General features: G+C 40.3%; 2 protein-coding genes across 2 annotated transcripts; both read right to left on the bottom strand.

Annotated features, from left to right (window-relative positions):
* Positions 1–1,468: 1,468 nt before the first annotated feature.
* LOC309554703 (extracellular calcium-sensing receptor-like) lies at positions 1,469–9,511 on the bottom strand (the record flags this gene model as incomplete). Its single annotated transcript, XM_082256407.1, has 5 exons — positions 1,469–2,373; positions 2,452–2,575; positions 5,553–5,780; positions 5,867–6,685; positions 9,254–9,511. The coding sequence occupies 5 exons, from the start codon at positions 9,509–9,511 to the stop codon at positions 1,469–1,471; spliced, it is 2,334 nt and encodes a 777-aa protein (XP_082112533.1).
* A 9,338-nt stretch (positions 9,512–18,849) lies between these two features.
* On the bottom strand, positions 18,850–21,890 carry LOC309553454 (vomeronasal type-2 receptor 26-like; the record flags this gene model as incomplete). Its single annotated transcript, XM_082254663.1, has 2 exons — positions 21,845–21,890; positions 18,850–19,760 (listed from the first exon to the last, which is right to left on the bottom strand). The coding sequence occupies exon 2, from the start codon at positions 19,726–19,728 to the stop codon at positions 18,850–18,852; it is 879 nt and encodes a 292-aa protein (XP_082110789.1). The 5' UTR covers positions 19,729–19,760; positions 21,845–21,890.
* Positions 21,891–22,164: the final 274 nt, after the last annotated feature.

The raw sequence follows: 22,164 nt of genomic DNA, 5'->3' as shown, positions 1-22,164 counted from the left end.
CAGGGCACAGTGTAAACCGGTTGCTAAAGAGCGGGGCTGGGAAGCTGGCTGCGACATCCTTAACAACTGATAAATCATCAGCTGTTAATGGGCTTCCCCGCTGATGGCTCTGGTATGGATTTTAAGGGGAATCCCATCCCCCCCAAAAAAAACAGCATGGGGACCCACCCCCCAAAATCCATGCCAGACCCTTATTTGGGCATGCAGCCTGGCAGGTCAGGGGGGATGAGCAAATGGGGGGGGGGTGTGCAAAAAATAAAAACACAGTGTCCCTCAATGTAAATCCATCATCAATCACTCCTGTTGCCGCACCGCCAACCTGAAAAAAACCCCCCAAAAAAACGGTCCACCTTCTAGGACAGCTGCCTGCCGAATGCCTCCTCCACGCTTCGACAGTTCTTAAATAGGTAACAAGACCAGTGCATGCTGGACCAGTGAAATTTGAATGTGTTTTGACTTGTATTTTTCTTTTTAAAGCGGAGTTCCGGGCACAAAAACTATATTTTTTTTTGTGCCCCTCCGCTAGGTAGACATCACCTGAAAAGGAATTGGATAGTTTTTTTTTTTTTTTGTTTACTTACCTTGCAATTGAAGATCGAAGATACTCACCTCAGAGAACTTCCTCGGCTCACCCCGTCACTTCCTGTCTCGCTATGATTCCTGGGAGCTGAACGTCATAGCTCCCAGGAATCAATGCGACGGCACCGGCCCCGCTCGTCATTTCCGGGCGACGCCGCATTCCCCTGCTAAACAGCTTCTGGGCATGCCCAGAAGCTGTGGAGGAATGCGGCGCCGCGCCGGAAGTGACGAGAGGGGCCGGTGCAGGCGCATTCTGGGACAAGAAGACGCGGAAGAAGACACAGAAGAGGACCGCGCCGGCTTCAGCTGCCCACAAGAGAGATGGAAACGCTGTGGGAGAAATTTTATAAGTAAGTATTTCTTCTAAAAGGTAAGTGCGAACCGGGACAGATCAGAGGCTAGCCATTGTGGAATGTGCTAGCCCTGACTGTCCCGGGGGTATGTTTAGTAAAAAATGACTTCTGTGCCCGGAACTCCGCTTTAAATTTAATTTTTGCTGCAGTATGTTATATACACAATACAGATGCGGCACTTTACAGGCAGAGTAAGGGAACCCCCCAGACATTATAGTTAAAGGAATTTTTCATTTTTATTGTTGCACTTTAGGCATTATTAAAATATTACTGTTCCTAAAAAGAAATGATTGTTTGTAAAAAAAATATTTGTATTGATACATGTCCCCCAGGGCATTACTCGGACCCCCAAATCCCTTTTATGTCCAATTACTATATATAACCCTTCAAAATGGCCACTTCTGATTTTTCCTGTTCGGCTTCTATAGACTTCAATAAAGTTTGCGTTTTGGGTTTAGATTTTTTTCCCCTGTTCGAGAGTTTTGCTGCAAACCGAACAGGGGGTTGTTCAGCCCATCTCTAATGTCTACATTTTTTCAGCCACAGTTTTTCTTCATCAGTAGTCCTTTGGAGTTCATATCAGGTTGAAACAATATGATGAAACATTTTGGCAGGAAAATACAAACCACAAGAGCCCAGCTAGAAGATAAAATGGCAAAGATCTCTGTGGCTACAATATATTTCCCTCTTGAGCTGAGAGAGGCTGGGATGTAGGATATCCAAACACTGAGGAAAGCCAACATGCTAAAGGTTATAAACTTTGCCTCATTGAAGTTGTCGGGTAATCTTCTAGCCAAGAATGCAACAACAAAACTGATGGTAGCTAGAAGACCAAGGTATCCTATCATAAACCAGAATGCTGTAGGAGAACTTTCATTGCAACTCAAAATAATCACATTTGACTGAGTGTTAGAGTCAAACTCTGGAAAAGGAGGCGAAGAAGAAAGCCAAGTCACACAAATGGATACTTGGATTAGTAAACAAAGGACAATGAGAGAGTAGGATACTCTTACGCCAGTAAACTTTCTTAATGGACTTCCTGGTTTGGTGGCTCTGAAGGCAATGACGACTGTAATAGTTTTGGCTAGAACACAAGAGATACACAATGAAAAGACCAAACCAAATGTAACCTGGCGGAGAAGGCACTTATCTTGTTGCGGGTATCCAATAAACGCCAATGAGCAAAGGAAGCAGAGGCACAAAGATATGAGTAGAAGACAGCTTAAAGACCAGTTGTTGGCTCGCACTATTGGTGTGGTCCTATAATGGATGAAAACTCCCAAAATTCCAAGTGGGACAACAGAGGAGAATATGGCGATGGTAGCAAAGTTAATGCCAAGTGCTTCACTGTAGGAGAGGAACTCAACGGTCCTTGGCAAACATGCATCTTGTTGGAGATTGGGCCACATGTCCCAGGGGCAAGGGAGGCAATTCACAGCATCTAGAGAAGAAGGCTAATGTCAGTATTGTACAAAATTCAGCATGTGTTTAGAAACTTAAACATAATCTTATAAAGCACCTGTTTCATTGGAGATTTGTCCCTGAGGACATTGCACACACTGGAAACAGCAGACAGGCTTTCCAGGAATAGTCACCTTCATAAATCCCGGAGAACAGCTTGAACTGCACTTTGATGGTGGAACCTTAATGAAAAGAAATAGAATATGCATAAAGGAATCAGTAATAAAAGTTTTTTCTCACTACAGGATCAAGGAGCAAAGTAAAAGAAAAAATATTGTTGAGACATGTTCTAAAAGTGATGAGAGGTTAATGGTTCAATCTTAAAGCGGAGCTCCACCCAAAAAGGGGAAGTTCTGCTTGTTTGCACCATCCACCCCTCCACTGCCACATTTGGCACTCTTTGTGGGCAGACCTGCTCCCAATTCTGGCTCAGATCGCCACAGCGATCTGAGCCATAAGTTCCCCCTTCCTTCCCCCGCAGTCTTCTGGGACACTTAACAGGTTCCAGAAGACTACGGCACCATTCACAACGGTATCTCTCCTGCGCCCAAGTGGTGTGCAGGAAGGTAAACATTTTGGGTGGTTGTTTTGCACAAATGGAACGGGCTTTCTGCCCTCCTCAGGACCAAGGGTATCCAAAAAGTACTACAAGAAAACAGCGAGAGAAGGGCGCACCGAACTTGTGCATTACCACTAAAAAAGTTTATTAAAATCAAAGAAGGGTAGCGTACAATATACTCAAAAAGATAGGATATGTGCAAGCATGTAGTAAATGGGAACCGTTCGCTTCCAGAACACTTCTCTACTAGCGTGATGGCGTCCTCAAACCCTGGTATGGCTAATACCAGGTCGGTGTGCCCTTCTCTTGTCGTTTTCTAAAAGTGAGTACACCCCTAAGTGGAAATGTCCAAATTAGGCCCAATTAGCCATTTTCCCTTCCCGGTGTCATGTGACTCATTAGTGTTACAAGGTCTCAGGGGTGAATGGGGAGCAGTTGTGTTAAATTTGGTGTTATCACTCTCAATCTCTCATACTGGTCACTGGAAGTTCAACATGGCACCTCATGGCAAAGAGCTCTCTGAGGATCTGAAAAAAAGAATTGTTGGTCTACATAAAGATGGCCTAGGCTATAAGAAGATTGGCAAGACCCTGAAACTGAGCTGCAGCATGGTGGCCAAGACCATACAGCGATTTAACAGGACAAGTTCCGCTCAGAACAGACCTCCCCATGGTCGACCAAAGAAGTTGAGTGCACGTGCTAAGTGTCATATCCCGAGGTTGTCTTTGGGAAATAGACGTATGAGTGCTGCCAACATTGCTGCAGAGGTTGAAGGGGTGGGGGGTCAGCCTGTCAGTGCTCAGACCAAACGCTGCACACTGCATCAAATTGGTCTGCATGGCTGTCGTCCCAGAAGGAAGCTTCTTATAAAGATGGTGCACTAGAAAGCCTGCAAACAGTTTGCTGAAGACAAGCAGACTAAGGACATGGATGGTTGGAACCATATCCTGTGGTCTGATGAGACCAAGATAAAGGTATTTGGTTCAGATGGTGTCAGGCGTGTGTGGTGGCATCCAGGTGAGGAGTACAAAGACAAGTGTGTGTTGCCTACAGTCAAGCATGGTGGTGGGAGTGTCATGGTCTGGGGCTGCATGAGTGCTGCCGGCACTGGGAAGCTACAATTCATTGAGGGAGTCATGAATGCCAACATGTACTGTGACATACTGAAGCAGAGCATGATCCCCTCCCTTTGGAGACTGGGCAGTATTTCAACATGATAACGACCCCAAACACACCTTCAAGAGGACCACTGCCTTGCTAAAAAAAGTTGCAGATAAAGGTGATGGACTGGCCAAGCATGTCTATAGACCTAAACCCTATTGTGCTTCTGTGAGGCATCCTCAAACGGAAGGTGGAGGAGTGCAAGGTCTCTAAGTTCCACCAGCTCAGTGATGTCGTCATGGAAGAGTGGAAGACGACTCCAGTGGCAACCTGTGAAGCTCTGGTGAACTCCATGCCCAAGAGGGTTAAGGCAGTGCTTGAAAATAATGGTGGCTACACAAAATATTGACACTTTGGGCCCAATTTGGACATTTTACCTTAGGGGTGTACTCACTTTTATTGCCAGTGGTTTAGACATTAATAGCTGTGTGTTGAATTATTTTGAGGGAACAGCAAATTTGTTATACAAACTGTACACTCACTACTTTACATTGTAGCAAAGTGTTATTTCTTCAGTGTTGTCACATGAAAAGATATAATAGAATATTTACAAAAATGCGAGGGGTGTACTCATTTTTGTGAGATACTGTATATATATATATACAGCAAGTTTGTCCTGCAACTTTATTCAACGCAACAGCAAACAAACACAGTATAAATACTTTGTATAGCAAGTCTACAAGTCTATAGAAGAAAGAAAGAAAGAAAGAAAGAAAGAAAGAAAGAAAGAAAGAAAGAAAGAAAGAAAGAAAGAAAGAAAGAAAGATAGAAAGAAAGAAAGAAAGAAAGAAAGAAAGAAAGAAAGAAAGAAAGAAAGAAAGAAAGAAAGAAAGAGTCACATATGCAAAGGCCTTTTGTCAGCTGATACTAATAATAAGGCTACCAGGTAAGGTGTGGACATAGGAATGGAAGCCTTATCCCACCAAAGCTCTTTAAAGCATTCAGACTCCAGGACCCAGCACTGATCTATTTTATGAGAAATGTTTATTTTCTCCACATCAGCCATAAACCCTGAGGACCCTAAATGTCATGCCCCAGCCAATGTCTCACATACCCTCCCCATCTATTCAGAAGAAAGGAGCACATTTTGCCAAATACAGCAGAAGCTTGAAAGCCAATCAGATTTAACTTGCTGGGTCCCTGGCCTGTGTTCTACATAAAATTGTATGTTTTGCAGGATGGGAAACCTTCTTGTAACCGTTGTATTGTTCCCATGTTCTGAGGCATCCAGCCTATTTAATCAAACTGTCTGTGAGTGTTTGTCTGACTATGGTGGTGACATCATATAAGAAGCCCCATAAGGACAGGGATAGAGTACACAGTTTATACTTTATATTTTTTAAACTATATAGACAGGGAAACAATAAATGGTAAGCTTCCTAAAGAAGATACATCTACATAGCATGAGTATTTCTTTTTTTCATCTGGTGCAATCGTACCATTGTTTTGTTATTAACCCATACAATGCTAGCATGGATTAGACTCATGGTGTTCCCATCTGTAGAGCTGGAGTCATATCTTCCTACTATAACTTGCTCCAAGGACCCAGTAGAACTTATCTGCCAGTTCACAATATCATAAAGGGCTGGAGGATCTCCATTGTCATCAAAAAATATGTTTGTCTTGTCTGATGTCTGAAACTTTGTTGTTTTAATATAATGGAGAAGCTAGAAAATAACATTAGGAAGAGGATTAAAGCAAAACCAACAAAACATATTATCAATTGACTTTGTGAAAAATAAAAGTAACGTACTTGCCAAGGGTCAAATGACAAAATGTTTGCACATCCATTATGAAATGGGCCTTTTCCTGGCTGGCAGTGAAGTAGACTGTGTAAGGCCCATGCGAATGCATAAACTGAAGTGTAGACATTGAAGGTTATTCCAAAATCAACTTTCAGCATTGACTTCCCAAGGTTTTCTTCTCCAGTGCAGACACGTGCTGTTTTGTTACTTGTCCCATCATCTGAATTCAGGTGGTTAGTCCATCTACAAGAAAACATTTGCTCCCAAAACTCTTCTATAAAAGAATCATTTAGAGCTTTTGATGGATGTAAGCTGTTAAGATACTCCATAAATCCTGGCAATTGTCCTCCATGGGCTGCAAACCCAACAGTGCCCTCCAAGACATGCCGGTACTTTTCTTTAGAAAGAAGAGCAGAGGATGACCATGATTCACTGGCTATCCAGATTCTGTCAGTCACATTCTGCCTTGCTAACTCTTCTACCACTGGTAAAAAGTCTGAGTTGGAAGATAACACTGCCACAACTTTAGCTGTTGACCCCTTAATAACTTTGGCAATGTGTGGAGCATTCCTGTTGGCTTGGCCAGTCATAATTGTTTCGATGAAAGCTACACATGCACCAGCATTGATTAATTCCTGCTTTACCACCTGGAGACTTACTTGGCCATAGTCATTATCACTTGCTAGAAAGCCAACCCATGACCAACCAAAATACAGGATTAGGTTAGCAAGACCTTGGGACTGAAATGCATCACTAGGTATGGTGCGAAAGAAAGAAGGAAAGACTTTTCTGTTGCTGAGAGTTGGGCTGGTTGAGAGGTAGCTTATCTGTGGATTAAAAAAATGACAGGAACCTCATTAGACATACTGGATAAACAAAGCAAATTTTGGTAATTTGGTGTCATCTATGTATGAATAAGATTTAGTGTGTGTAAAGAGGATCACGTTTCTTGGGAAGCCCATCACCAACTGATGAAGAAATGCCCATTAAAAGGTATAAAACATCAACACTATAAGGAAAAAGTTAAAAACACTCATCCTGCTCATCTTATATCTGGGCCCCAGTTGGCTCTCTTAGGCAAGGGTGACATCACTGGGCCTCACTGTAGTATTCTTTAAAAAATGTGGAGCCCACAGTATGTTTTTAAATCATGGGATGGAGGCTTCCCAGATAAGTTGAATTGCATTTACATGACATGGAATAGCCTAATGTCTAGTCTTTTGAATTCTAAAGCATTAAATAAATAAATGTGGCAAATAAGGAAAGGGGTAAAACTTGGTAGAATTTTAATGTTCAATAGTTTCCTTGCCATACCAGTAGGCCATAGAAAAAACTTGTGAAAGATGGAAGATCCTTCACAATGAAAGAGATCAACTAAGGGCACCCACGAGGCAGGCTGCAAAAATTGTGTGAAAAAACTTTATTAGGCACTTGTGCCGTGAAAAGCAGGTATATACATGTGAAAAGATGTGGCACAGCAATGTATAATAAGTATAATAAGTTATTATACATTGCTGTGCCACATCTTTTCCCATGTATATACCTGCTTTTCACGGCACAAGTGCCTAATAAATTTTTTCACACAATTTTTGCAGCCTGCCTCGTGGGTGCCCTTAGTTGATCTCTTTCATTGTGAAGGATCCTCCATCTTTCACAAGTTTTTTCTATAGTCTTAGTGTTTGATCAACGGTCACCCTGTGGGGAACTCAACATTTCAATGCCATTTTTTATTTATGTAACCTTCTAGGGCCATATATGGGAACACATTCTTGTTTCTTCCATACCTGTAGGCCATTTACTCTCTGCCCTCTCAGAAGGCCAAAAAACTTACAGTTAGCAACCACTACATCCTGTTTGGTAGGGTGTGAAGCAATTGTTTTTCATTCCTGTTATTCTGGAAGTTAGCAACCAATGGTTTTCCCATACTATCAACAAGATGGGATGTGAGGGTTGCTAATTAGGAATTTTTTGACCTGGCTTCTGGGAGTCCAAATGGCTTACGGGTATGACAATAAAAAGAATGAACATTTTACAAAGCTGCACAGTTTTTTAATATCTGCTAGGGCATATGACTGAATACCTTATTTTCTAGAAAAGGGAGAATAGCCTTTAAATAAAAAACATGTATTAAAGTGTTTTTAATGGTAAAACTTTTTTTTAAATCTTGGATAGATTAATAAGGGGTTAAAATTATAATTTTTTTTTTTTATATATCTACCGTTTGGGAGATTTTCACTTTCTATGTGTCCTGGTAACTATTGTCGGTGGGACTTGAAAGTGAGAGAAAAAAATAAAAATTTTAAGTTGTCACCAGAAGAGCAACAAAGGGAAATCTTTCAATGAGTACACTTGTTTTGGTGACAACTGTCTAAGACACATGTGTCAAACACAAGGCCCGTGGGCCGAATACGGCCCTCCAGGCCATTTCATGTGGCCCTTGCACCCCTACTAGAGCTGCAGTAGAGCTCCAGCCTTCCTTTAGGCCTCCTCCAGACCCTGCACTTTCTGCTTCCCAGCTCTGCCCCCAGCTTCTTCCTAGCAGCAACACAAGGTAGAGGAGGGTGCACTTTGATGTGGGGGGGGGGGGAGACTCTTGACATCTGATGTAAGGGGATTGGGATACTTTGGACATCTAGTATTACAGATACAACTGGCCCTTTGAGGGCAATAAAAATGCTGATGCGGACCTTGATGAAGTTGAGTTTGACACCCCTGGTCTAAGAGGATATTTCTGTCACCTTTCACTGATTTATTTTCACTTCCTATTGAATCTTCCGGAAGTTTCTTCCAATATTTCTAAATGGTACAGTTTTCCTATGTCTAAAAATTAGCTACCAGTTATTTATTGTCTCATTATGGGTCCACCTTTGTCCAGACAATTCTACATTTTTTAAAGCAGAACTCCAGCCAGCAATAACAAGATAATAACGAATAGCCAATTAAAAGACAAAATAACAAAACCAGCTGCAAAGTTTAGCTCTAATCCAGAGATCTAACCCACAATGCTTTTTTTATGTTATTAGATGTCCTCAGCCTGATGGCCAGCACCATTCCTGAGCCCGGGTAATCCTAAACTGCCCCCAGCCTGTGATTAGACAGTGAAAAGAGAATTAGCACAATGATGTGCTCATCTATCTGTCACTCTGCTCTCTTCTCCTATTCATAGGATTCTTTAGAACAAGAAATGACTGGCTGTTTGTTCTGCTTCTTCCTCTCACACTCCAGCTTTGTTACACAGGAACTGCAGGAGGGTAGTAACAGGTCAAATTCAGATACGTACACTTCTTGCAGTAAGAGGATACATTTAATGATGTATTAATGAATATATAGTGGCATTAAGGTGTATCTTTTATATCTGCCCAGAGTTCAATTTTAGGAAAAGTATTATTTTGTACCTGTGGATATCTATAAAGACCTAAAATGTGTGCCATTAGAATGGAGCGTGTAGACCCAGAGTCACCAACAATACCAGCAAAAGTGCCTGTTTGTTCACACCGATAATTTGGAATGCTTTCCTTCCCTCCAGACAACATCCACAGAGTTCCTTCTACTGCCCGTCTGAGTACAGTACAAGTGTCGAAGATCTGGTAGCCCAGGGTGAGATTGGGTAGAAGGTTTGGATTCTTGTTAATCTCTTCTATGGCATATATCATGGCTTGCATGCTATGGTAATTATCAAGTTCAAGGCTAGCGTAGAGAGTAAAGTATCCAAAAAAGAAGATTAGTTAGTCAATGTCCAGCTTAATCCAACTTATGTACATCCATGATTTCAAAGTACCATTTATGAATAAGTGACTATCATATACAACAAGAGGGACAAAGGGAGTTTTCGCTAACAGACTATTTGTTTTATAGGTTACATGAAATTTTATATTGCCCAGGAAAATAAGTTTCTCCAGTCCTTGAGCATGATGTACTTACATACTAAATGTATTACAATGACTAGCTGTTTTCAAAGGGTAGGTTCACCTTTAAAACACAATTTACAGCACAGTCAAGTTTCCCCAAGTAGGTTACACATCATGGTGCATTGCAGTAAAGATGATTTTATTTTAACCACTTGCCGACCGCCCGCCGCATATATACTGCGGCAGGCTGGCTTGGCTGTGCGAATCGCCGTACCTGTACGGCGATCCGCGGGAGCGCTCCTCGGGTGAGCGTGCGCCGCCGCCAGTGTGCTCCCGCCCCCACTAGGATGCCGATCCACCCTCAATCGCTCCCCTCTGAGAGAGAAGTACAGTCGGCAGTTGTAAACACAGCTGACCGTTCTTCTTCTCCGTGAAATGATCACAGAGCGCCTGTGATCTTTCTATATAGGTTAACAGGTCTCTATGATCATTTCACAAGTCCATCCCCCCCACAGTTAGAAAACACTCCCCTAGGCTCACAATTAACCCTTTGATCAACCCTAGGTAAACCCCTTTTCTGCCAGTGTCATTATTACAGTAACAGTGCATATTTTAAGCACTGATTACTGTAGTAATGTCACTGGTCCTCCCAAAAGTGTCAAAAATGTCAGTTAGGGTCCGATCTGTCTGCTGCAATGTCGCAGTCCTGCTAAAAAAAATGCAGATCGCCGTCATTACCAGTAAAAAATGAATAAAAAATAAAAATGACATGATTCTTTCCCCTAGTTTGTAGACTCGATAACTTTTGCGCAAATCAATTAAAATACACTTATTGGGATTTTTTTTTACCAAAAATATGTAGCAGAATGCAAATTGGCCTAAAAGAATGAGAAAAATAGATTTTTTATTTTTTGGGGGGCGGGGGGGTGTTATACAGTAGAATGTAAAAAATATTGTTTTTTTTTCTTTAAGAATTGTCGCTTTTTTTTGTTTATAGCGCAAAAAATAAAAATCGCAGAGGTGATCAAAGTACCACCAAAAGAAAGCTCTACTTTTGGGAAAGAATGGACATCAGTCTTATTTGGGTACAGCATCGCACGACCGCACAATTGTCCATTAAAGTAACGGACAGCCGAATCGCAAAAAATGGCCTGGTTATTAAGGGGGCAAATCCTTCTGGTCCAGAAGTGGTTAAATTACATAGCTATAGGCCATGTGTACCCTCTGCAAACCCTGGCCAAAAAAGTAGCATCCAGAATGATTTCAGCCATCCTTCATATGTTGAGCACACCTCCATCATCACAGCAAGAAGGATAAAATAGGACTTCCCTTCGTCTACAAATCTGCACATGTTTGGGACTTATTGGGAAATGTTGGAAAGAAGGTCTGGATTCTGGCTTATATGCAGGATTTCATAGATCATTCTAGGTGCTATTTTAAATTTTGTTTTAATAATAAACTAACCTTTTAACACTAAGGTAGGCATGATTTTTTCTTTTTCACACTTTCTTATGTTGATTCTAAGGATGAGCTTAAGTTTGTTTGGATCCTAGTCCAAGCCCAAATGAGCTATCCCACCAGGATTCTGTAAATGTACTTGGTCAATCATAAGCAGATATACTCTATATCAGGCATGTCCAACCTGTGGCCCGGGGGCCTCATGTGGCCCAGAACCGCAAGCAATGCGGCCCCCTGACAATTTTTTTTTTTGAAGGAAGTTGGGTCGGGGGGCACGGCCACAGTGGCTTCCAACTAACTGTAGGCAGAGGCTGCCTCGGAAGGGATCATCCTCTAGTTGTGTTAAATTAGTGCTGGGGGGGGGTGGCAGCGTGGGAAGGGCGTGGCAGCGTTTTATTACTTATATACCTTAACTATAGTAAATATTTTATATGCGGCCCGAGAAAATTTCTCTACACTCAATGTGGCCCAGAGAAGCCAAAAGGTTGGACACCCATGCTCTATATAGAGACTTGTCCTAGTAGCTGCTTCATGCTTATTGCATTTATTTTTTTTATGTTTCACTTAGCAATCATTTATTTAGTCATAAAAGTTACATAGGCTTACAGCTTGCATTTGAGGTCCTCTGGCTTGCTGGTAAATGTGTTTTCAGTGTAGCTTCTGTCCACATGAATAGGGAAAGTTCCTCCAATCACCAGATCGCCTGGCTGCTTTAGGTACCCATTAATAGGAACAACCGGCAAGTGGCAACCATGCATAGGCTCCAGACAGTCCAAGACATCCATAAAAACTATATAAAACCCCCAAATCTTACAGAACAGCAGGCACATAGTACTGCACAACTCGGTCATGCCATTGTAGCTGAAAAATATCTCTATTCTGTAGGCCATGCAGGTGCTTTTTCAAAATTAAGTATACTAAACGTTATATTACCTGCTAGTAATGTACACAGAAGACCATCACACTTATATGCTACCATGAAGCTTCAGATACTATAGCCTTCTACTGACTCATTTATTTCTAGGCGGAGACCTTCAGTGCCATCAAACGTTTCAGAGAAGATCTTTTTTAGTTAAAATTGCACAAGGAGGCCTTATGATATCACGCAACACAAGACCTTCTTCATTCTATTAGTGTTACACACAAGGCAACACCTTCTTTATTCTGTCTGTGTCTTGGACAAGAAGAGTTGTTTTATATTTTTTTAGCGCAACATACAAGAGAAAAATTCCCAGTTCCACCAATATTACATGCAAAAGAAAACCTTAATCGTTATACTGGCATTATATACAAGCATCCTTATTTATAAAAAAAAAAATACCAAATTGACTATATAACAAAAGAAGGAATTGACTGTTACAATGTTTTAGTCTTTGTTTGTCTCAAAGCTGAAGATCATCTTAAGTTATTCATTGTGAGCAAAAAGAAGAAAGTTGGGGACTAGACAGTCACGCAGAGAGTGCTAAAACAAAGAAATGGACAAGCAGACTTCTCATGGATAACAGATTTCCATGTATGTGATGCGAGTTGTCTGCTCTTAGAGAAGCTTTAGCGTTTCAATGGTGGTCTATGGTAGTCCCTTGTGTAAAGACTATGACAGTTACTTCGATCGATGGAGAAATTAGCTTTGGAAGAGTGGAGAGCATCAGTGAGACCCAAAATGAGCCACTTTTGCCTTTTGCTTTCTCAGATGCCAACAGACTTCATTACAAGAAGATATCACGTATACAATCACTTACGTGGCAGCACCGCCAGAAAGCAAAGCTGACAGATATTTTATACACTGCAAAGGTAATTAGACTTAAGGGAATATAAGACCGAATATGATTATATGATGCAAATTGTTTTAAAGGGTAAAAATCTCCCAGGATATTATTATTATCATTACTTAATTTTCTTTTTCCCTTGTCATAGCTGCCAGTATCAAAGGACACTTTGGCATTTGGGTAACTTGTGTAAAATTAGTTATTATGTAGTTTCTGATGTTGTGTTGATAATAATCTCTTACACTCTTACACATCTATCACATTTTATAATGTACAGTTTGTATGATAAAATGTTTTAAAGTGTACCTGTAGGCAAAATAAATAAAATGGCATATACAGTGCCTTAAAAAAGTATTCATTTTCCACATTTTGTCATGTTACAACCAAAAACGTAAACTTATTTTATTAGTATTTTATGTGGTGGACCAACCCAAAGTGGCACATAATTGTGAAGTGGAAGGAAAATAGTAAATGTGTTTCCAAATTCTTTACAAATAAATATGCGAAAAGTGTGGTGTGCATTTGTATTTAGCTTCTCTGGGCCAATACTTTGTAGAACCGCCTTTACCTGCAATTACAGCTGCAGGTCTTTTTGGGGACATCTATACCAGCTTTGCACATCCTGAGAGTGAAATGTTTGCACATTCTTCTTTGCAAAATAGCCCAAACTCTGTCAGATTGGATGGAGAGCGTCTGTGTACAGCAATTTTCAAGTCTTGCCACATATTCTCAATTGCATTTATTTCTGGACTTTGACTGGGCCATTCTAACCAGTGTTAATTTTGGCAGCAAATTTCAATTTAGTTTCAGTCTTAGTCTTAGGACTAAAATGGCATTTTAGTTTTAGTCCCATTTTAGTCTTCTGCAAGTGTTTTAGTTTTAGTCGTATTTAGTCGACTAAAACTCCAGTACATTTTAGTCGACTAAAACATTTTACATTTTAGTCGACTAAAACTCATTTTAGTCATCTATAATCGAATGGGTGTAGTTCAATTGTAATTTGTAATGCATTATTTAAGCATTTCTCTACAATTTCCAAACTCATTATATACTACTGCTGGTCCTGGAGTGAAAAATCGAATATGTTATTATTTATGGTATTAAGCTTTGAGCATGCACTAGCACAGCACTACACCAGTGTTAATATTGGCAGCAAATTTCAATTTAGTTTTAGTTATAGTCTTATGACTAAAATGCCATTTTAGTTTTAGTCGTATTTTAGTCTTAAGACTAAAATGCCATTTTAGTTTTAGTCGTATTTTAGTCATCTGAATTTTTTATAGTCGACGAAAACGTTTTAGTCGGTTTTAGTCGACTAAATTAACACTGATTCTAACACATGAATATGCTTTAATCTAAACCATTCTATTGTAACTCTGGCTTTATGTTTAGGGTCGTTTTCCTGCTGGAAGGTGAACCTCCGCCCCAGTCTCATGCCTTTTGCAGACTTTAACAGGTTTACTTCTAAGATTAGACCTGTATTTGGCTCCATCCATCTTCCCATTAACTCTGACCAGCTTCCCTGTCTCTGCTGAAGAAAAGCATCCCCACAACATGATGCGGCCAGCCGGCCACCACCATGTTTCACGGTGGGGGCGGTGTGGTCAGAGTGATGTGCAGTGTTAGTTTTCCACCACACATAGCGTTTGCTTTTAGGCCAAAAAGTTCAGTTTTGGTCTCATCTGACCAGAGCACCTCCTTCCACATGTTTGCTGTGTCCCCACATGGCTTCTTGCAAACCGCAAATGGGACTTCTTATGGCTTTCTTTCAACAATTGCTTTCCTCTTGTCGCTCTTTAATAAAGGCCAGATTTGTGGAGTGTATGACTAATAGTTGTCCTGTGGAGAGATTCTCCCACCTGAGCTGTAGATCTCTGTAGCTCCTCCAGAGTTACCATGGGCCTCTTGGTTGCTACTTTGATTAATGCTCTCCGTGTCTGGCCTGTCGGTTTAGGTGGACGGCCATGTCTTGGTAGGTTTGCAGTTGTGCCATACTCTTTCCATTCTTGGATGATGGATTGAACAGTGCTCCGTGAGATGTTCAAAGCTTGGAATAGTTTTTTATAACCTAACCCTGCTGTAAATGTGTTCCTTGGCGTTTATGATGCTGTTTGTTAACTAAGGTTCTCTAACAAACCTCTGAACAATATACTACGTATATATTTTTTTACATCAAACCTCTGAACAGCTGTATTTATACTGAAATTGAATTACTCACAGGTGTGATTTCTAAAGGAAATTGGTTCCACTAGATTTTAGTTAGGGGTATCAGAGTAAAGGGGGCTGAATACAAATGCACGCCTCACTTTTCAGATATTTATTCGTAAAACATTTTGAAAACCAGTTATCATTTTCCTTCCACTTCACAATTATGTACCATTTTGTGTTGGTCTATCACGTAAAATCCCAATAAAATACATTTACGTTTTTGGTTGTAGCATGACAAAATGTGGAAAATTTAAGGGGTATGAATAATTTTTCAAGGCACTGTATGGTGCAGTCTATCTGTAGCTTTAAAAAGGCGGATTTGTTCTTCCAAGTCTATTACCTTTTGATCCATGATATCTTTTTTTTTTTTAGCTTTCTGTATGAGCATTACGAGCCAAGTTGTCCAGCAAAAATGTTAGGTGAGATGTTTCCAAAAATGTGGTTTGCATGGACTGATCATAACTGCTCAGCAGATTAGCACAACAATTTGAACTCTCAGCAACTGATGTAGTAATAGAGGGAAATTTTTACGCAGGGTTATTACACACTGGGTCTTTGATTGATCTAATCCTTGTTCTCTTGGCATGGGTTGTATGCATATCACCTAGCCTGAACCCTTTGCCTTGACTCTTTTTCCCTGGTCTTTGTTTTCTCTTTACTTTATCTATTCTTTATAGGTAAACGGTCTGTTGGAGTTCCCTACCTTTCCGGGGAATCTCCACCTGGGAGACAATCTTACCCTGTCTTTCCCTACATCCCCCTTTGCACCTGTGCACATTTTCATTGGTAATACAGAAGGAACTTACTCCAATTAATTTGTTTGCTGTCAGTAGAAATATGTAGGGAGATTTAAGCCTCGTACACAGGATCAGATCTTTCGTCCATTTTTTGTTTCATGCGGGTCTCATATGGAAAGTGAAGAGGTTACTTTCATATGAAAATTCCCATACAACAGAATTCAACTTCAGAAGTGAAGTCATGTTTAATTGTTTTGTATGTGTTCTTTCATTAATGAGCATGAGTAGTCTTGCTCTTACGATTTTTTTCGGACGCAAACTGTACCAATTAAAAGAAAATCGGACATTGTGTTGACTAACGATAACATTTTTATAGCCTGAATATCCAGTTTTTGTTGTCCAAAAATTCATAACCGGCTGTGGAAAGCACTATACTAACAATCTGAAAATCGGCAGATCGTTCGTCGGACAAAATTATACTTCCGATTTTTGTATCGTGTGTACGGACCTTAACTGTATTGATGTGATTTTCCTATAAGAGAAATTTCTGTTTAATTGTTTGTTGTATAGAAATAATCAAGTCTGCTACGGGTGTTTATAAATGCCAATGGCTGCTCCCCTACATGTTGTTTTACTGTAATTTGATTGTTTCTGTCTGTCTTCTGATTGAATTGTTCATTCTAGTATGACTCCTTATTCTGAAAATCTGAAAATAAGGAATACAAAAAAATAAATAAATTAAGGTTGGATAAGGTTACAGAAGGTCTCAGCCTTAGCTGCTGATCAATGGCCAAGGTCATTGACTGCAGCAGTTAGGATGAAAGCCAAAGGGTAAGCACTGTCCTGCAGAACTGGTTGCTGATGGTCACCCTATTAAAGAAAGAGGCCTCAAGAAAAGCAAAAACTGGCTAGCTCAATAGGTGTTTGTTAAAAATGTAATCAAATAAGTATAAAAAAACTTTCATAACTACATTTACAAGCCATAAAGGGAGCTATTTACACGACTTTACATTTTAATTACCCAAGTATCTTAACCACTTCAAGTTGTTTTACCCCCTTCCAGTCCAGGCCATTTTTCAGTTATCTGAACTGTCACACTTTGAATGGCAAATACTCATGCAACACTCTACTAAAAATAATTTATATAATTTTTTTAGACTGATCAAGCTTTCTTTTGATAATATTTAATCACCACTGGCATTTTAATGTTTTTCTATATAAAGGAAGCTTATATAAAGGACGTTTCCACTACAGAATTTCACATAAAAAGTAATATAAGGCTTTATTTATTTGAGAATCTATTTTAATAAATGCCCCTCAATTTTTTTAATTGGATAATAAGAACAACAATGTAAAAAAAAAACATTTTTTGGTTATTTTACACTTAAAAACACTTGCCAGATCCTTAAACAAATGCATACAGTACTCACCTGCAGTGAAAGAGCTATTATACTCACCTCTCCAGTGGCCCCTGCATCCTATCTACCCTCTATTCCAGCACTGCAACTCTGTAAGGCTCTTTGGCACCTCTGGGAGTGTTGGATATCAATGTCCCACACTGTGGCTCCATCCTCTAAACTATAATGTTATGGCTATGTCCTGTATTGCTGTAGGGGTTGAAGGATGGGAACACATCCGACCCTATTAAAAGTGCCCAATTTCTAAGAATCCTAGAAGGAGCATCACCAGCACTGGACACCCAGGGCACATACGCTGCACCTCCTGCAGGGTGCCCCCGGTTCCCAACCCTGGGATTGCTCAACACTGAAGCAGCTGGAATCTCTCCCTGTTGCCTGCATGTCACAGCAATAGACATCGGAGCTGAGGGAAACTGCCGCTAGGTTCCTCCATGGAGTAAGGACATCCCTCAGCCGTCAGCCACATTGTATCTGAGGTCTGTAAGTTCAGAGGTGGAAGGGAGACAAAATGACTATGGGTGGTAAAAAAGTTTTATGCCTGGGGGGAGAGTATTTGTGTTGGGAGGGAGGATTAGGGGGAGAGGATTGGGGCTGGAAGGGAGGATTTTGTGGAGGGGGGATTTTTGCAAATTGTTCAATGTAAAATAGATAAAGTTGGAGACTTACATTATGTTGTATCTATGCTTCTGACCATGGACTATTCCATATATATATATATATATATATATATATATATATATATATATATATATATGTACTGTATATATATATATATATATATATATATATATATATATATATATATATATATATATATTGAAAAGGACGGGGCTTATTTTCCTAGAGTATCAAAAGATCACATTTAGATTAAAAGGCAAGAGCATAAAAATTGGGAATATTGGCTATGCCACATCTTTGACATATTAACCAATGTATTTTGTGATGTGGTATTGTGGCATTCTGTCTGGGGAGCACTGTACAACTGATTTTTTTTTGTTTTACTGTTACATACTGTAATGCTCTGTGACCCAAGATATCCTCAGTCTTCTGGGTTGAATAATCGTAGGCAGGGGGGAATAACAGTTTGGGACAGCACCACAGAGGAGGATTAGCTGTTTGTCAAAGCTGTTTTTTTTTTTTTTTTTTTTTGTGGAACACCTCTTGTGGCACCATTCTTTTAAAGTGTACTTGGAGATGGGATTTAAAATATAACAAAACCTCTAAACCTTCCACACTATTTGCTATTAAAGAAATATTTTTAGCAATGATAAATACATCAAAATGTATTATCTAATTTTGTAGAGTGTAAAATTCATAGAGGCTGTAGTCCCATTTTATTATAAAAATAAAATATTAAATACTATATGTATAGAACACCCAGTAACAAAATTCATAAACCAGATAATGCCCAACAATAGGGTCATTTAATACATAAAGTTACATTTTTTACATTTCATCTGAAACTACAAAATTGTACAAATATTCCAGGGAGAATAATCATTTGACCATTTTTAGTTTTAGGTAAAACACTCATTTCACAGGCTGTTATCTACATTCTATTTCCGGCCTCTGTCTTTCCCCATGAGATATTCTTTGGAGTTCATCTCTGGTCGAAACAGGATTACAAAACATTTAGGAAAAAACATACAGATCACTAGAGCCCAGCTTGATGACTGAATTGCAAAGATTTCCATGGCAACAGTGTATTTTCCTTTTGAGCTGAGAGAGGCCGGGATGTAGGAAATCCAGACACTTAGGAAGGCTAACATGCTGAAGGTGATAAACTTGGCCTCGTTGAAGTTATTGGGGAGTCTTCTGGCCAAGAATGCAACAACAAAACTGATGGAGGCCAAGAGACCAAGATAACCCAGCATGCTCCAAAAGGCAGTGGGTGAGTTTTCATTGCATTCAACAACAATGATTTCAGGTTGTGTTTTTGTGTTATTTTGAGGGAATGGTGGAGCAGCCACCACCCAACTACTGCATAGAAGAAACTGTAGAAGGGAACCGGTGACAATCACCATATAAGACACATAAGGACTGGTCCATCTCTTAAGGTTGCTTCCTGGTTTGGTGGCCATAAAGGCACAAACTACCATTATAGTTTTGGCCAAGATACAGGAGACACAGAGGGCAAAGGCCATACCGAATGCAGCCTGGCGCAGAAGGCACTTCTCAGGCTCAGGATAACCAATGAAAGCCAAAGAACAGAGAAAGCAGAGTGACAGGGACAATAACAGAATACAACTCACAGTGTAATTATTGGCTCTGACAATTGGTGTGGTCTTGTAACGAAGGAAAAGTTTAAAAATGGAAATGGGGATCATGGAAGAGGAAAGGCTTGTAGACATTAAGGTGATTCCCAACGGCTCACTGTATGAAAGATACTCAATGGGTTTTGGAATACATTGATCTTTTTCTGTATTCGGCCACATATCCCATGGACACTTGGAACAATCTATGGCATCTGCAGATGAAAAAGTATTATAAATGGGTTGTCAAAACAAGTCAGAGCTTAAACATATTAATTGCATCTGTTATTTCAGGTAGACACCCTATAGTTATTGTCAAATAAAAAAAAATCTAGGAAGTGAGAAGGAGCGATAGCACTGCCCTCCCAGCAGGTCTTATGACTCTTGGTCACATTATAGTAGCTGACCCACAAGTGCTGTTGACATATTCCATTAAAATTATCACAATGGTGGCTGATGTCAACAGTGCATGTACTGATATGCATGCATCAGAATTGTGCCTTGCCTCCACATCACTTGCTCTCTTTAATTCTCCCCAGGTCCTACACCAGTCACTGGCAACGTGCGCTATGTTCTCAAACATTTGGCATTTGCTGCTACTAGGCTCTTGGCTGGTCTCACACAAAAATGACAGCTACATTGCTTTTGAGAGATGGTACTGTTTTGTGGGAGACCAATTTGGTCTAGCCAAGTGCCTAAAAGTTACCATTGCAATTTTATGGCAGCATTGTGCAGAAGGCCAGTGACCAGTGACCATGTGGGTAGCAAAAGGCCAGGGGAGAATGGAGGAGAGTGACAGCTACTTAAGCAGGCAGGCTTGAGGCTGAGGTGGGTCCCCTGGCAAAGCAGATCTCAGACCAAAGGCAGTATATTGCCATGTTTCTTCTAGAATGTATCTCCACTATGGGAGAGGGATGACAACCAAAATCTAAACACTAAACAGGAAATAGTGAAACCATTAAACAAGTTTATGGTTGAGATCAAACTAAAGGATATATTTTCCCAGGTGATGAGGTTGTTGCATGAATGATCAGGGGCAAATGTAAAAATGAAAAAAAAAAAGGAGAAAGTGCCATGTCAGGAAACTCAATAGGGGTTAGTGTAGGTGTAATACAAATGATATCATGAAATATGATGTCAAACTGAAACAAAGTTTCACCAACTAGCTAACAAACTCTAGAATGAGCAATTTAAGATTGCCCAATTTTGCCTTTAGAGGGGAACGCATGTTATCACAGGGGGTTGTTAAGCCATATCGCTGCAGTTGGTAAGGAACCCTGAGGCTATAAGGACAATAATTTCAGTGCGTGGACCCTGGAGGGGAGCCTGTAGTATTAGAAGACCAGGCAGAAAGAGAAAAATAGCCTCAGGATTTAGGAGGTGCTTTTAGGAGAGGGAGCTAAATAGGAACAGTCCACATAAGGAGATAACATACACTAATGCCTCGTTTCCACTGAGCGGAACAGTTCGGGTTGGTACAGTTTGGAAGGGTTATAATGGTCCGGCCTATTCAGGTGAGCGTTTCCACTGGAAGTCTGGACTATTATCTGGACTGAGCTTTTCGTTTGACGTGAGCATTGACGTTTCCCTGTCCGCCAATCAGTGGAATGTATCGTGTGACGCCAGTAGCTCTGCCCTAACCGTACCGTACCATTTCCTATGGCCCTACATCTGAAGGAGGACCAGGAATGGTGCGGTGTGGTTCGGTTGTATGGGCCACTTTCATAATGGAAACACTCAAAATAGCGTACTGTACCGAACCGACCTGAACCAATCCGCTCAGTGGAAACGAGGCATAAGTGATCTATGTTTGAAAACCAGACACCTATCAGCCAAAACTTTTTTTTTTAGAGTGGGAAAGGTGAGAACAGTTGTCAGGACTTAGTTGCTGTCTGGGTACTGAGGAGATTTCCAATTGAGGAGATCTCGCTATACTTTCTTTCATAAGATACAAAACCGGAAGTGAATGGGAAAGAATGGAGAAACAATCTTACCACTTACAGTTCTTAATGGAACAACTGTCCCTAATAGAACATATCATCACTGACTGTTCCAGCCATAAAGCTTTCTATTCTCACTTTTACTTTCTATATTGTGAGTGACAATGGTCCCTGAGGACAAATAGTGAGACTACATCACTAGACATAGAAGAAAAAAAAAACTTACAAAGGTTCTTATACTCTTTCACTTTATCCAAAACAAAACTTTATTATGGCTGGGGTTGCATTTTAAAATCAAAAGGGACAATTTTGTGTGCCTTCACTGCAACTCCTACTGCTTTTGCCATGAATCTTCTTACCTGTGTTATTAGAGATCTCGCCTTGTGGACAAGGGACACATTCAAAGCAGCATATAGGCTCCCCTCTACGGTGGGCCTTCCTGAACCCTGGCAAGCAGCTAACGCTACAAATAGAGATGGGGACCTGGGAAGAAGTTAAGAATGGATTAGAGTTTATTGTAGCTCAAAGGGATATGAAGTTTGTTAATAGCTAAATTAGCTAAATTAGATAGAGAACATGTTAGAACATGATGTAAACTTGTTGCACAAGGCTAACTGTAGTCATAAGCATGCTGTGATGTTTGGGGGGGTTGATAACTTAAATGTAAAGTGAGTTCAGT

Source organism: Pelophylax lessonae (assembly GCF_965119305.1).
Source record: "Pelophylax lessonae genome assembly, chromosome: 4".
Taxonomy (NCBI): domain Eukaryota; kingdom Metazoa; phylum Chordata; class Amphibia; order Anura; family Ranidae; genus Pelophylax; species Pelophylax lessonae.
This window is presented reverse-complemented; position numbering and strand designations above follow the sequence as displayed.